Source organism: Carlito syrichta, unplaced genomic scaffold (assembly GCF_000164805.1).
Source record: "Carlito syrichta isolate Samal-C Ts95f unplaced genomic scaffold, Tarsius_syrichta-2.0.1 Scaffold123509, whole genome shotgun sequence".
Lineage (NCBI taxonomy): Eukaryota > Metazoa > Chordata > Mammalia > Primates > Tarsiidae > Carlito > Carlito syrichta.
Genome location: NW_007067605.1, coordinates 25,701 through 40,442, shown reverse-complemented (window position 1 = coordinate 40,442; position 14,742 = coordinate 25,701). Strand labels below are relative to the sequence as shown.

The 14,742-nt window shown below is 51.8% G+C and overlaps 1 protein-coding gene across 1 annotated transcript in view; it reads right to left on the bottom strand.

Moving 5' to 3' along the window:
* Nucleotides 1-7,078: 7,078 nt before the first annotated feature.
* The window catches only part of LOC103249825 (polypeptide N-acetylgalactosaminyltransferase 10-like), a gene marked incomplete at its 5' end in the record, with an annotated part of 31,048 nt that continues 23,384 nt past the window's right edge, over nucleotides 7,079-14,742 (bottom strand). Inside the window, 4 exons of the mRNA XM_021707718.1 lie at nucleotides 7,079-7,376; nucleotides 8,208-8,357; nucleotides 10,803-10,919; nucleotides 13,255-13,476. Of these exons, the coding sequence (XP_021563393.1) occupies nucleotides 7,218-7,376; nucleotides 8,208-8,357; nucleotides 10,803-10,919; nucleotides 13,255-13,476 (648 nt within the window). The remainder of the gene's footprint in view (nucleotides 7,377-8,207; nucleotides 8,358-10,802; nucleotides 10,920-13,254; nucleotides 13,477-14,742) is intronic.

The following is a 14,742-nucleotide window of genomic DNA, read 5'->3' as shown; positions in this document are numbered from 1 at the left end:
GGCGGGTCTCGAACCCGCGGGCTCAGGCAATCCACTCACCTCAGCCTCCCAAAGGCGCGGGATTACAGGCTGAGCCACTGAGCCCGGCTCGATCTTCTTTTCTAATGTAAACATTTGTAGCTATAAACTGCCCTCTGTGTGCTGCATTTGTTGCATCCTATACATTTTGATATTCTGTGTTTTCATTTTCTTTTGTCTCAAAGTGTTTACTAATTTCTCCTTGATTTCTTTTTTGACCTATTGGTCATTAGGAGTGTTTGTTTAATTTCCAAATTTTTTTTAGTTTCCTCAAATTTTCCCTGTTCTCATTTTGTTCTATTGTGGTTGAAGAACATATATTATTTCAGTCTCTTAAAACTTAGGAGGTCTTGTTTTATGACCTAGCATATGTTCTACCCTGAAGAATGTTTCATGTGCACTTGAACTCTGTTGTAACTCTGCTCCTTCCCTCCATTTTGTGTTGTTCTTGTGTTCCACTGTTGATGGGTAGAATGTTCTATAGAAGTCTGTTAGTTCTAGTAGATTTATAGTGTTGCTCAAGTTTTCTGTTTCCTTGTTGATCTTATGTCTACTTGTTCTATTCACTATTGAAAGTGGGGTATTGAAGTCTCCAACCATTATTGTTAAATAATTGTTGCTTATTTCTGCCTTCAGTTTTTGCTTCACGTGTGTTGGGGCTCTGTTGTTAGGTGCATATATATTTATGCTGTTATATCCACTTGATGGATCGACCCTTTATCATTATAAAATGTCCTTTACCTTTAGCAAAAATTTTTGTCTCAAAGTGTATTTTGTCTGGTATTATTGTAACCACACCACCTCTTTTTTTAGTTAGTTTATATGACATTTCTTCTTCTACTTTAAAATTTTCAACTTACATGTGTCTTTGAATCCAGCTTGCCTCTTGTAGACAGCTTCAAGTTGGGTCATTTTTTCTAATCTATTCTCTGCCAAACTATCTTTTTATATGGAAAGTTGAATCCACTTACATTTAAGGTAATTACTGACGAGGAAAGACATACTTCTGCCATTTTGCTATTTGTTTTTTAGGCCTTACATATTTTTTATTCCTGTTTCTCCAGTACTGTTTCTCCTCTGTTAAATAGATATTCTCTAGTATATCATTTTGGTTTCCTTCTGTCTTTTCTAAAACTATATAATTTTAAGTTATTGTCTTAGTCATTGCCTTGGGGATTATAATTAACATCTTAATTAAAAGCATTCTGGTTTGGACTAACACCAACTTGATTTCAGTAGTATACAGCAACTTTGCTCCTCTACAGCTCTGTTCCTTCCCTCCTTCTTTGTCTTGTTACTGTCATATAAATTACATCCTTATACATTGGCTGCCCAATTTATAGATTTATAGTTATTGATTTATATAGTTTTCTTTTCAATCAGCTAGGACAAAAAAGGAATTACAAACAAACACTATGTATGCTGTCTTCTATATTTACCTGTGTAGTTATCTTGGCCATTTAAAAAATGTCTCCATGTGGATTTAAATGACTTGGTTCAGCCACTGGGAGTCAGTGAGTGGCAGGTGATTGGAAGGTGGGAACAGAGACTGGATGGGGTATGTATCCCTCCCACTTCTTCCTTGTTTTGGCAGTGGCTGCGGTTTTCTACCTTAAGCTACAGGTCCTGCTGGGAAGCCCCTCTCCTTGGCCATAGCCTTCTCTGGGTTCCAGCGACACCCCTGCTTCTCGCCCCTTCATGCTTGGGAGTGGAAACAGCTTCCCATTTTTGCTAGTCCTTAAGTGTGTCACTGACCCTTATGGCTGAACTCCGCCCACACTTCTGAAGTGTTCCTTCCTTAAACTCTCTTGTATTACCCTTTAATATCTCATGCCCAGATCACATGACTCAGTAGGCTCTGTGACCTCCCGGCTAGGTCAAGTTCTCGTGACATAATCTCATGTGTGCCACTCATTTTCCCCTTCCTTCCTCCCTTCCCCTTCCTTTCCCTCCCTCCTTCTTTCCTCCCTTCTTTCTTTCTTTTCTTTCTTGCCAGGCCTCTAGGAACCTAGACACACCCATTTTAACGCTCGTTTGGCTCATGTCTGTTTTTCCAACTAGATGACAAGCGCCACGAGGGCAGGAAGTGTCTGTTTTGGAGCCTCCATGCATCACCTTTTAATTTCTAGCAGAGTGCCTGGCACACCATAAGCACTTGATGCATTTTTTCCAAATACATAGCTAATACTTGTGTCTTATCTACTTCACGGAATTCTGAGCGTCTGGCACCAACAGGCACACAGGGCTTTGTAACTGGAGTCGCCCCTGTGTCTACAGAGCGGCAAGGTGGTATTGTGCCAGGGTGGCATGGGAGCAGGGAGACCGAAGACCTGGACTGTGTCACTCACCACGATGCCATTTTGGGTTAGGGCTTCCTTGGGCCTCCATTTTGTCTGCAGAATTAAGACATTGGAAGAGTATTCTGAGGCACCGAGGACTTTTTGGAAGGCCCTCTCACTCTAGGAAGACTCTCAAACTCGCTGCAAGGGCCTGATTTCCCCTTTCTGCACTCTGACTTCTCCCAGCCGTGGCCCACAGCACCCTCTGGTGGTCCTGAGTGACAGCACCAGGAGGCAGCTTCTGCTTGTGGTCACCAGGACTCGACCACAGGACCACAGGTGGGGCTGCAAGTGTCACCCCAAACCTTGTCATCTGATGAGCAAAATGGAGGCCAAGTTGAGGGCAGCATTTGCACATAATTTCACCAGGCTTTCGGCAGAGCTGGGGCAGACAGTGCTCTTTCCATGGTATCAGACAAAACTAATACCCACAGCATCAAAATGTACTGGTAAGCCACGTGTTGGCTTATGCAAGAACATCAGAAATGAGTCACACTTATTTCATGTTGTCCCAGCCCTCCTGAAATCCTCCACACCTGGGTGTGACCTCTAAGGCCCTTTGTGGGCTGCCCCGCCCAGCCCCTAGAGCTCACCTCCTTTTGCCCCTCCAACTCAGGAACGCCTGCCTTCCCACCTCAGGGCCTTTGCACCTGCGGTTCCATCTGCCTGGATCTCTCTTCCTTGTAATTGCTTTTTGGTTCTCACTCCGTCATGTGTTCCAGCTTTTAGAGGGGCGCTCCCTGATCGTTCTAGCTGATGTTGACCCTTACCCCAGACTCTAAAATGTCATGGTTCGACAGCCTTCATAGCTGTATGTGTACTTGAAACCATCTTAGTTGTTTGAGGTCTGCCTTTCTCTCTAGAACAATGGTCGTTGGGAGTTTGTTAGTATGCGGGGCAGTGCCTGGGTACTAAGTGGGTGCTCAATGAAGACACGAGGAATGACGGAAAGGAGACGGACACATGACAAGGAGCAAGCCAGAGACCACTTTAGAGAAAATCTGGAGGTTTACTCAACAGTCACATCACAAATGTACATGGTAAGTCAGTTCTTCACGAAGGCTCACTTTTCCAGGCAGGAGAAGAGAGGCGGTGGTCTTGAGCTTTCTGTACGGCATCCCAGGCTGACTTTCCAAATATCCCCCATCTGCAGCCCTCTGGGATCCTCATTTCAGGCAAATAACAGAGCAGGAGCCTGGCCCTGTTGTCTGGCACAGCCGGATCAAAGCCATTTTGGACACAGATGTTAAGAGGGCCTTGTCACTTGGCAGGGAGGTCCAACTCCCACCCCAGAGGCAGCAGTGGGCCTGTGCTCAAGATCAAATTTGGACTAAAATATTACTTGAATTTTTCACAGAATATCAGTTGAAAGCAATAAAAGAATTCCAGAACAGAATGGCACTCCTTGCCCCTCTCCCAAACTTACACATCTTCAGAAAATATTACAAATGCATTACCTCCTAGGAATTAGAAAAGATAACCAGATCTGTACATCTAAGCAAGGAATCTGGTTCTCTCAGTGACTACCATCAAGTGCTTGGCCACTCTTTCAAGACTCCAGAGACTAGAAAAATGAAAGAAATGGAAAGAAATAACGGGTGTGTTTTCAAAGACATCCCCTGTTTCTTAAGGAGAAAAAGAAATTCAACCAGCAGGAGGTTTGAAAAGGGAACACTGACTGCTCTTTTTCCTCGGACCTAACACCACATCCTCCCACCAGGTCCCTTCCACGGAAGTCCCCATCTCTGCCTCTGGGCCGCTGTTTCCTAAAAGGAGGAATCACATTTCCTGGATGTTTTCAAAGTTGAAAGCTCCAACTGGAGGCAGAAGATGGACCAACTTTTCATGTGCATGCCTGCAAATAGAGCCGTCTCCAAAGGCCTCATACTCACGGCAAAGACCCTCTTTGTTTAACAAAATGTTTCTGGAGTCCCCCTCAGAAAGACTGCTGGTGGGCTATGGGGTCAGGATACTTCCTAGCCACACCCTGTTTTGTGGCCTCACCCTCAGGATAAAGGCTTTAATACGAGGAAAAGGGCCCACATTCTCCCCCGTTACCCAGCAGCCGTGCAGACTCCTGGCTGAGCTGTGCTGAGTATCAGCTGGGAATGTGAGCGGAAACCTGAATCCTTGAGACAGGTGGTTTTCAGAAATGAGGCCAAAACACCGAGTGGCTTAGGAGGAGCAATTCGTTGGTCAACGAAACGGAGCCATCAAAGTCCTGCCCTTCTTTCCCGGGACTCCTGCCCTTCTTTCCTGGGACTCTGTCATGTCCCAGGACCTTCTGACGCGGGCTTGGGACGACGATCGCCAGAGTGCGCGAAGGACCTGCCCGCCCCGTCCAGGGCGTGCCACCAGGCTGGAAAGATGCCAAGGAGGGGAAAGGAAGGCTGACGGCTCGCTGCTGCTCCTGCTTCCCACAGGAATCCTGGTCTCGCCGGGAACATGCCGCCCACTTTGCGTGGGATGGAACTATCTGGAAGTCCAGTCGGTGCTCTGTGCTCCTCGATCCCAGTGGCCAGGGACAGGACAAGCACTCCCTTTGGGAGATGGGAGGGGGACTGCAGGCCTGGCCCCCAAACAGGGCCCAACAAGGGAATGCACGGCCTCCTCTCAGGGGCCGCAGACAAACGAGCCAGTTGCCCAGCTGCCCTTTCAGTTTGGAGTGGGACTTGCACTGTTGGGAGCAACTCTGGCCTGCGGCCCTTGGGGGCCTCTCGGTCTCAGATCTCGCTCCAGGCCCCGCATCTCCTGCTTGAACCCAGACATTGAGAAACACACGCTCAAAAGAACTGCACACGCCACCAGAAACGCCCCTCCCCCAGCCCCACCCCTTAATGTTTGTCTAGCAAGGCACTAGGAAATGGTTCAAGTTTAGGCATTGGCTGTACATTTGCATTTTTCTTTTTAAAAGGCACAGTTTTTATTTTAAGGATGCTGCTGCGTTGCTCTCTGGTGCTGATTCCTCATTCAACTCCCCAGTTGCCAAAACTCTTGTGACGGCGGAGTCTAGAAGGGGCCTCAGCTTGCAACTGCCTTCTACAGAGGGCCGCTTCTAGACGCATCGCACTCATTTGGAAAAGGACGAGATCAAGAAGCAGGCGTTGCAAGCACAGGGGTCGCCTCTCTTGCAGACAGGTGGCCAGAGCAGGACTTGTGCTGGGGCAGAAGAAGCAGAAGCAATCATTGTCCAGCGACACATTTGGTCTGAGTGGTGATGGTTGGGAGCGCTCACTCCTCCCTCCCCCTGCCATTGATGGCCTTGAGATCTGCCAGCAGCTCAAAGGCAGATTCGTGGCTCTGTTCCCACCGTCTCCGTTATTTAATTGGTAAATGGCACCATCAAGTGACCCAACTCTAATTGGAATGCTGATTTCAAGTATTTCCTGGGCTAGCCGTGGAAGCTGGGGAGGCTGTGGGCTGCGATTCCCATTTGTGAGTCAGTGGGCGGCAGGTTGGCTACAGAAATGCCTCCCATGAGTTTGGAAGCCCTCTGGGAGCCTGACGTGTAATTAACAAAGCAAAAGGTAAACATGAGGGCTGGCATGGAACGGGGTGTGCATCTGGCGGGGGGACAGCGGGCTCTTCTCCCCACCGCAAATGACACTGTGGCTGTGAAGGCGGTGGAGGTGCCAGGGCTTCAGGACGACGCCGAGGACCGGCTGCAACGAAGCCTCTGGTATGAGCTGATGACACAGGTCCCCCCGTCCCTCCCCATGACGCCACCAGCTCTGGATTTCCCAGATTGTCTCCAGGCTGGGGGCTGCCTTAATCACAGCTTTCAAGAAACCCATATTGGATGCTGGAAGACAGAATCCTACGTAGCATCCTAGCTTGCGATCGAATTTAAAAAGAGATCTTTAAAAATCCTGGAGTTCTAGAACCATGAGGAGGTCAGAGACGAGGTGTCTTGCCCACAGGGGATTCTGGAACCTTCCATACAGAGGTGAGCGCCATGCTGCACCTCTGCTCCTCCCTTGAGGCAGGTAGTGGGGTGGGATGTGTGGAAGCATGGAGCAGGGAAACTCAGCTGGCATTGCTAGATGTGAGGTCTTCCACTTGGCCTCTACCATGGGCTCAAGGCCATTGAAACAGCCCCAGAAAGCTGGTGGCTGAGCCGTCCCGGTGCCTTAAGAGCAGGGAAATGGACATTTCAAAGACTCACGAGAGTGGGGGGAGACACCCCACGTGCTCGTGGCTGCAAAGGAATGTCTGGGGTCCCTGTTCTGACCCCTGCCTGGCCGCTGGCTAGCGTTCAGTATTGAACACTCCGAGGGCCCAGGTGTGGCCCTTGACTGAATCACCTGTGGCAGAGAACAGAAGATGGGCAATAACTCTGGTCTCCCCCAAGAAGCAGAAATCAAAAGGCCCCGAGAGGTCTGCTTTCCCTTCTGCTACAGTTGGGTGGCATTGGTACCAGAGCTGGCCCAAACGGGCACATTCTGCTGCTCCTTCTAAAGCGCCATCACCCAGGGGAGCCACCTGAGGGCTGGACAGCCTTGCAGGACTCATTTGTGGGGTGGCCTCAGGCTGCCCTGGTGTTCTCCCACATAACACTCAAGGGGACATGGTGACAAGGTTGGAAAGGCCCTGCTGTTTATCCGTGAGGCCAGCAGGGATTACGCAGGCTCTGCTCTGGAGGGGTCTCTTGTGGAGTCTGATCTCCACCCCATCCCCACGACTCGGGGGGCTCAAGAACCAGGCAGCCCCTCGCTCCAGCTTCAGGGGCCCTCTCCTCCCTGCACCATTTGGCTGGCACCTTTTACCCACGGTGCCCACGGAAGCCTGCCTCCCTTGGGAGAGGAGGCTGCAGCGATTTCAGAGGAGACCCCGCTGGGCCTGCCAAGGGGACAGGAGGGCTCAGTTTCTATTAAAATTCTCCAAGACTGTTGAGTTGGTGTGTTCGAACAGCCACTGCTGGGTGGGAGAAGAGGGGTTGCAGGTGTTCATGAAGACCCTATGGTCACTCTCACTGCAGTCCATGCAGCTGCCGCTGACCGGGTGGAACAGGGTCTTGTCCTGCAAAACAGGGAGGTGATCAGCCAGGTGGCACTGGGGACACGACCCGTCAAATGGCAGTAACAGCAGCGAAGAGGAAGTGAGGGAGCAACTGGCCGGCTGCTCACAGGCCTGGTGGCTTTCCTCCTGAGCACACAGCCGGACGCTCCCAGCCTCCCTCGCGGCAGTGCTGCCGTGTGACTGGGGTCTGCACACTGGGGTGTGGGCAGAAGTGATGTATGCCACTTCCAGGCCTGGGCCCTAGACACTGTCCACCTCCAAATTCCATTGACGCTCGTGGTGTGTGTGTGTGTGTGTGTGTGTGTGTGTGTGTGTGTGTGTGTGTGTGTGTGTGTTTCTTTTAAAATGGATTCAGTTGCCAACCGGAAAGATTTGGAGATTTCACATGAAAGTCTGGATTTCTGAATGCTTCTGAATGACTGGAAAATCATGCATGGTAGTTCTGTGGAACAAAGGAATGAGTGGGTGGACTCTGTTGGGAGATGGAGTGAAGCACTAACTACATCACTTTAAAAACAGGTCAGGCATGGCTCATGTCTGTAATCCCAGCACTTTGGGAGTCCAAGGTGGGAGATTACTTGAGGCCAGGAGTCTGAAACCAGCCTGGACAACACAGCGTAACCTCATCTCCAAAATTATTTTTAAAAAAAATCAAGGCTGGGCATGGTGGCTCATGTCTGTAAATCCCAGCACTTTGGGAGATTGAGGCCAGGAGTTTGAAATAGCCTGGGCAACATAGTATTACCTCGTCTCTATAAGCAATTAAAAATGATAGGAACAAAAACCAGAAAACAAGTGGATGTCCTCTTCCCCTCACATGTCCCGTCTTACTTGGCGGTACTTCCATAGCTGGTTTCCCTTCATGCTGTGGCAGTCATAGAGCGTGACCGGGCTGGTGTGGGAGACGGCGTCGAAGCAGAACTTCTTGGTGTGCTGGGGGTCCCCAGGCCGGATGTCCTCTCTCCAGGTGAAGGTGAACACCTGTGCACACAAGGACGTCATGACAGGGGCAGCGGAGCCAGGGACCTTCATTCCTATTTTTCTCCAGTTTTTAAAAGTTATGGAAAACATGAAGCATAGAGGTCCCTAATAGAAATGTGGTCACCCAGCTTCAAAAGTTACCAACCAGCAGTCAGTCTTGTTTCAGCTCTGCCCATCACTCCCCGCCCCTACATCATTGTGAAGCAAGTCCCAGATAGCATCTCCTGCCAGGTATAAAGACTTCAGTAAGTGCTATTAAAACAAAGGTGACCACAAAGTCTCAGTGTCATCAAGCATCCAGGGTTCAAGGGCTCTTGGAATGCCCCATCAATTTCTTTTCACAGTTAGTCTGCCCATGTCAGGATCCAAACTGGATCCACATATTGCATTTGGTGGATGAACTTTTTTGTTTCTTCCAGCATCTTTCTGGAAGAATAACTGGCTCACAATAAACTGCACACATTCAAAGTGTATACTTTGATACATTTCGGCACCTGTTTATACCCATGAAGCCATCATCACAATCAAGGTAATGAATGTACCTGTCACCCCAAAAGTGTCTTCACACCCCTTTGTAATTTTTTTCTGTCTGTGCCCTCCCCATGACCCTAGGCAGTCACTGATCTGCCTTCTGTTACTAGAGATGTTTGCAATTTCTAGAATTTTCTATAAACGGAATCATAGAGTGTGAATTCCCTTTTGTCTGGTTTCTTTCATTCAACATGACTTTGTTGAGCTGTATTCATGTTATAATGGCATCTATCAATAGTTCATTGATAGGCTCCCTTTCTCCAGCCTCAGGAAGTTTCCTCACATGCACACACTGAGCTGTTCTCTGCTAAATATTTGAGGGGGACCCTTTGTAAATCTTACTGTTCTGTCTAGCTCTTTCCTTTCTCATAATCTGTTTGGCAAACTCTAGCCACCTTGATCTCTTGTACTCTCAGCCCCATCCCCTCAACCCGGGGAGCTCGCCTGGCTCCACGTGAGTGATCCGGCCTTGACTCATGGGCTGGAAACTCTCTCAAGGAAGGAAGCCGGGACCATCACACGACTCAGCATGCTGGTTCCCCCTCTCCCAAGGATGGCGATCCTACACCACCCTCTTAAAAACCACTGTCTCACACAGTCTATCCGCGTTTTGGTTGTTTTGGCAGGAAGATACCTTCAGTCCCTGCTACTCCATCCTGGCCAGAGCAGACATCATGGGGGAGGGACCACCAGCCGCTGCCTCCTGAGTGTTTATGACCCAGGCTTCTCCATTGCAAGAACTGTTTTTGACTCACATTTCTCCCTTCACAGGCTCGCTGGGGCTCTCTGCTCAGGGGGTGGAGGGCCCCGGGGGCACTGATCCCACTGGGGTCATGGGGCTGCCTGCTTCCCGCCGCAGAAGGGGAGAGGTGGGCACCATCACACCCCGGGCGCTGCTCTGATGCTTGTCTGAGGGAGTCCTCGGGCACGAATGTGGCCTCTCTGCCACGCACGGAGGCTGTTCTGAGGCCAAACTCCCAGGGCCTGTTCCAGCCAGGTCCCCTGCTCTTCCTGGTCTCTTCTGGAGCCCTAGGGTGGGGTGGGCCTGGGGAGAGCCACACCTGCACTGCAGAGCTCAGAAGGGGGGGTCCACTGTCCACTAAGGATGAGGGGAGGAACAGGCCTCTCAGAGGGAGGTGGCGGCATGTGAGGGGCGAAGCTGCACCCCCAATGTGTACCTGCCCGTCCTCCCAAGTCCTGTGCGTGCAGAGGACTGGCATCAACAGCCTCCTATCAGTGCAAACTTCCAAGACACAGGAATGCCCACAGTAAGGAGACCGTCAAAATGTTTCCTTGACCAAGAATCCATGGGTGCTGGGTTATTAACATTAGGGTCACAGCCCACAGGTGGGTCCCCAGGAAGCTAAAGCGGCTCACCCCTCTGCCTCCAGCCTACCCCCAGGTGAGCTGGCCCTACCCCTGGGCTCCGTGAGTGGGGACAGCACCCAGGTCATCACCACGAGGGCTGCCCATCCCCAGCAAGATCAGTTCAGGAACCTGAATGTGTGAGTGCCCTGGGGTTTTTCCAGAACTCTTGAAGCGGGGGCATGGCTATCCACTGGGGGCCGGAAGCTTCACATCTGCCCCTACACAGGAAGAGCTGGCTTGAGAAGGAAGCCCACAGAGAGGGAAGCCACTCCAGAGAGACCCAGCAACACTGCCAAGACTCCTCAGCGACCTGAGTCAACTGCCACTCTTTTTGTTGAAGTCCACTGAGGCTGGGGGTCCTTCATTTGTCACCAAACAGTCCAGGTTTACTGCAAGGTGAAGGAACCCCTTTGCCCAGGTGTTCAGGGATGGCTTCTGTCACCCCTGCCGTCCCAAGCCTCTCCCCTCCAGCCCTGACCATGCGTGCACCCCCACCCACAGATGGCCCAGAGAATCTGGCCGCCCATCCCTGGGCACGACCCTTACCTGCATGCTGTTCCAGGCGGCCTCCCCGCGGCCCCGGACACAGCCCTCCAGCCTCAGCGGGGAGCCCAAGGCCCCGTGCTTCGTGTCCGCACACAGCCCCGTGCCCACATTGCGGATCTGAGGGGAAAGAGGAGAGGAGAGAACCGTGAGGTGCCGTGAGGAGCCCACTGGTCCCTGCTGGGAGGGAGGGAAAGTCAAGGCAGAGACCCTGGGTGGGATGAGCTCTGCACTGGCTTAATAAAGTGGCTGGGCCATTGTAGGTGCCCACGTCTCTCAACAGAGGGACACTCAGACCACAGAGAGTCATCCTCGAGGCACTGCTGCCTTAGAGCACACAATCAGGGAGGGGTGGGGGAGGGAGGCGAGGAGGTGTCAAAGGACTTCAGGCTCCACTCCCAGATAACTTGCTCCAACAGGTCCAGAACTTGATCCCCATACCAGGTGACTCATATCTTTTTTTTTTTTTTTTTTTTTTGTGATGGTGTCTTTCTCTGTTCCCAGATTGGAGTGCAGTTGTACAATCATAGCTCACTGCATCTCCGGACTCCTGGGCTCCAGTGATCCTCCCGCCTGAGTCTCCCAAGTAGCTGGAACTACAGGTGTGCACCACCACGCCCAGCTACTATCTTAATTTTTTGTAGAGATGAGGGTTTCGCTATGTTGTCCAGGCTATTCTGGAACTCCTGGCCTCAAGCAATTCTTCTGCCTCGGCCTCCCAAAGTGCTGGGATTATACTGTGTCTAGCTAAGGACCGCACATTGAAAATTTCTAGAGAGGGACATGAATCTTTGCTGGAGGTCCTGGACCCGCTGCCCCATAGAGCAGGTGAATGTCAAGAGATGGCAGGTGTCCCGCATCTCCTGCTGAGATCCGAAGAACAACAGTGGTCTCCCCCCCTCAACCTCAGAGACAGGTGAGGCAGGTAGAGCACTGGACTGGGAGTCTGAAGCCCCGGCGGCTGACTCATTAGCCAAGTACTGGTTGGCACTTACTAAGGTCAGGCTGCTGAACGAGGAACTTGGGGTCACATGGCAGAGTCCCCAGCCCACAGATGTCACTCCTGTTTTGTCTGAGGGGTGGGGGCATGTGGCGGCCATGAAACGCGCTGCCTCGATGTCCTGCTGCGGGGAGTCCCCTGACACTGGATACCGCCTATGTCCGCCACTGTGTCTGTCACGGGCAGCTCCCAGCCCGTGTGTCTGTCACAGGCAGCTGGAAGGGCCGGGTGCCATGTGGCCCGGCTCCTGGGAGATGCAGACTCCTCTGTTAGGTGGTCTGGCCCAGGGACTCTTGGTTCACCTGGCTGAAGCTTCCTCAGAGCCTGCCGGCGACCTGAGACTCTGCCTACCCAGTCCCCTCCCCTTGCCCCTCCCAGAGGCCAGCCCAGTGTGTGGTCTCGGCCTTCCAGCATCCCTCACTGTTCCGCTCAAGCATTGCCCCCATGGCTCTCCTGCAGCCTGACTCCCCTGTGGTCTCTGCACCTGGTGGACCTGAGCCGACGCAGATGACAGAGCCAAGACATGGATGAAGGGCTGAGGAGCTCCATGAGGGAAGCCAACAGGCCAGCTTTCTAGACATGGGAGTGGCGTTGAGGGTGCCAGCCAGACGGCGTAGTCAGGCCAGGGCTCTCGGATTTGTGGTGGGAATTTGAACAAGTCATATCGGGTGTTCCAGCCCAGTCCACCTCTCCTTGTGCTGGTAACAACATCCGATTTTCCTGGGACCCGTGCTCCTCATTCTTCCCGGGGCTGGCCAGAGCATCCATCCCATCCATTTCCCCCCCTGCTACAGCAAGCGTGCAACTTGATTCCTACACCAGGCATGGTGGTTCACGCCTGTAATCCCAGCACTTTGGGAGGCCGAGGCAGGAGGATCACCTGAGCCCAAGAGTTCAAGATCAGCCTGGACAACATAGCGAGATGCCTCTACAAAACATAAAAAAGTTAGCTGGGCATGGTGGCGGGTCCCTGCAGTCCCAGATACTTTGGGAGGCTGAGGCGAGAGGATTGCCTGAGCCCAAGAGGTTGAGATTGCAGTGAGCTGTGAGCGTGCCACTGCCCTCCAGCCTGGGCAGCAGAGTGAGACCCCGACTCAAAAAAAGGGAAGTAGCTGTGTGCAGTTTCTGGGGTCTCACCTCTCCTGTGCCTGCACAAGTGTGACATATGGATCACGCCACGTCACCCCTGCTGGGCACGAGCTACACGCTATACAACTGCATTTTAAACCAACAGTGCATAATATAAAGATACATGGCGAAATTCATGCTAATGACATACAGTTTTAATTTTTCTATACTTAGAATACTAGGTAGCAATAAAAACCCACCACGGAAAGGCTGGGGAGGCCAGGCAGGAAAGGAAACGGTTTTATGCCCACTCCATCTGGGGGCACTTCCCCCTTGTCCCATGAAGACTGGCCCGAGCTAGCTGCCCACTACTCCCCTCTCACTCACCTCCCCCCACGCGGCGGCTGGGGGCTCCACAGGCGGGTAGAACTTGGGCAGGTCCCAGGCGATCTGGGTCATGAACCACCGGAAGCTCTTGCAATTGAGGGAACTGCGCAGCCTCTTCTGGGCGGCCACGTCCCCGGCCGAGAGGTGGCGGTACTCCGGCCGGCGCTGGTAGATGTACTCGGCATACTCGTCCATCCACACCTCTGCCACTCGCTTGAGGTTCTGGGCGAGAGCGGGTGGCAGGGTCAGGGGCCTGGCAGGTCGAGAGCAGCCTTGTGTGTGTGTGTGTCCTTAAGACAGATCTCGCTCTGCGGCCCAGGCTGGAGTGCGGTGGTGTGATGATCGCATCTCACTGCAGCCTCGAACTCCTGGGCTCAGGTGATCCTCCCACCTCAGCCTCTCTAATTTTTTAAGTTTTTATTTTTTGTAGAGATGGAGTCATACTATGTTCCCCAGGCTGATCTCAAGTGATCCTCCTGCCTCAAGTGATCCTCCTGCCTCAGCCTTCCAAGTAGCTGGGAGAACAGGTGCACTCCACCACACCTGGCTAATTTTTAAAATTTTTTGTAGAGATGGATTTTTTGCCCTGTTGTCCAGGCTGGTCTCAAACTGCTGGTCTCAAGCAGTCCTCCTGCTGTGGCCTCCCAAAGTTCTGGGATTACAGGCGTGAGCCACTGCGCCTGGCCTCAACCTTTCCTATTTTAAGTTGTATCAAAGACCCTGGTCCCAAAGGCCTTCTGTAGTTTTTTTTCCCTCCTTATTCTGTTTGTTGCAGCTCTATTCACAGTAGCAAAAACATGGAACCAACCGTGTTGCCCATCGAAGCTAGACTGGATTTTAAAAATGTGGTACATATACGCAACGGAATATTACGCAGCCATAAAGAAGGACAAGCATATGGACTTTGCAGCAACTTGGATGGATTTCGAGTCGATCATACTCAGTGATCAATCACAGAAACAAAGAACAGACTTCCACACGTTCTCACTCCTCAAGGGACCTTGAACGATTATAATGCTGAAGAAAGCGATTGGCAGTAGTGAGTTCTTTCTATTCTTTAGCACGTCTCGAGGACTTAAGAGCTACCAGTGAATGAACCGACTGCTGCGATTTGGCCTGTCCATCTTCTATCCCCTCGTCTAGGACAGCCCCTCCCCCACTAATATTTCCTTGGGGAGCCACCCCCGTCTCCCTACCAGCCTGGCTAGTGTGAACAGACACTCCCGGACACAGGATGGGTCGGCAGCGGGCCCGTGGCCTCGGGCCCCACCAGTCACAGTAGGCATCAGCCTGGAACTTCTGCTGGCATGACTGGGAGAGCTGCTCTGTTTCTGCCGGAATTGCCAGGTAAGTTGCCGGCCGGAGCTGCGGGGCCATATGGCCACCACATGAGAAAAGCCAGCCCAAGGATGAAATCAAGCCAGGCCGAAGCACAGCTGAGGGCTGGATTCCTGGAGCACGTTCCTCCTTTCAGCCACAGCTACCTCA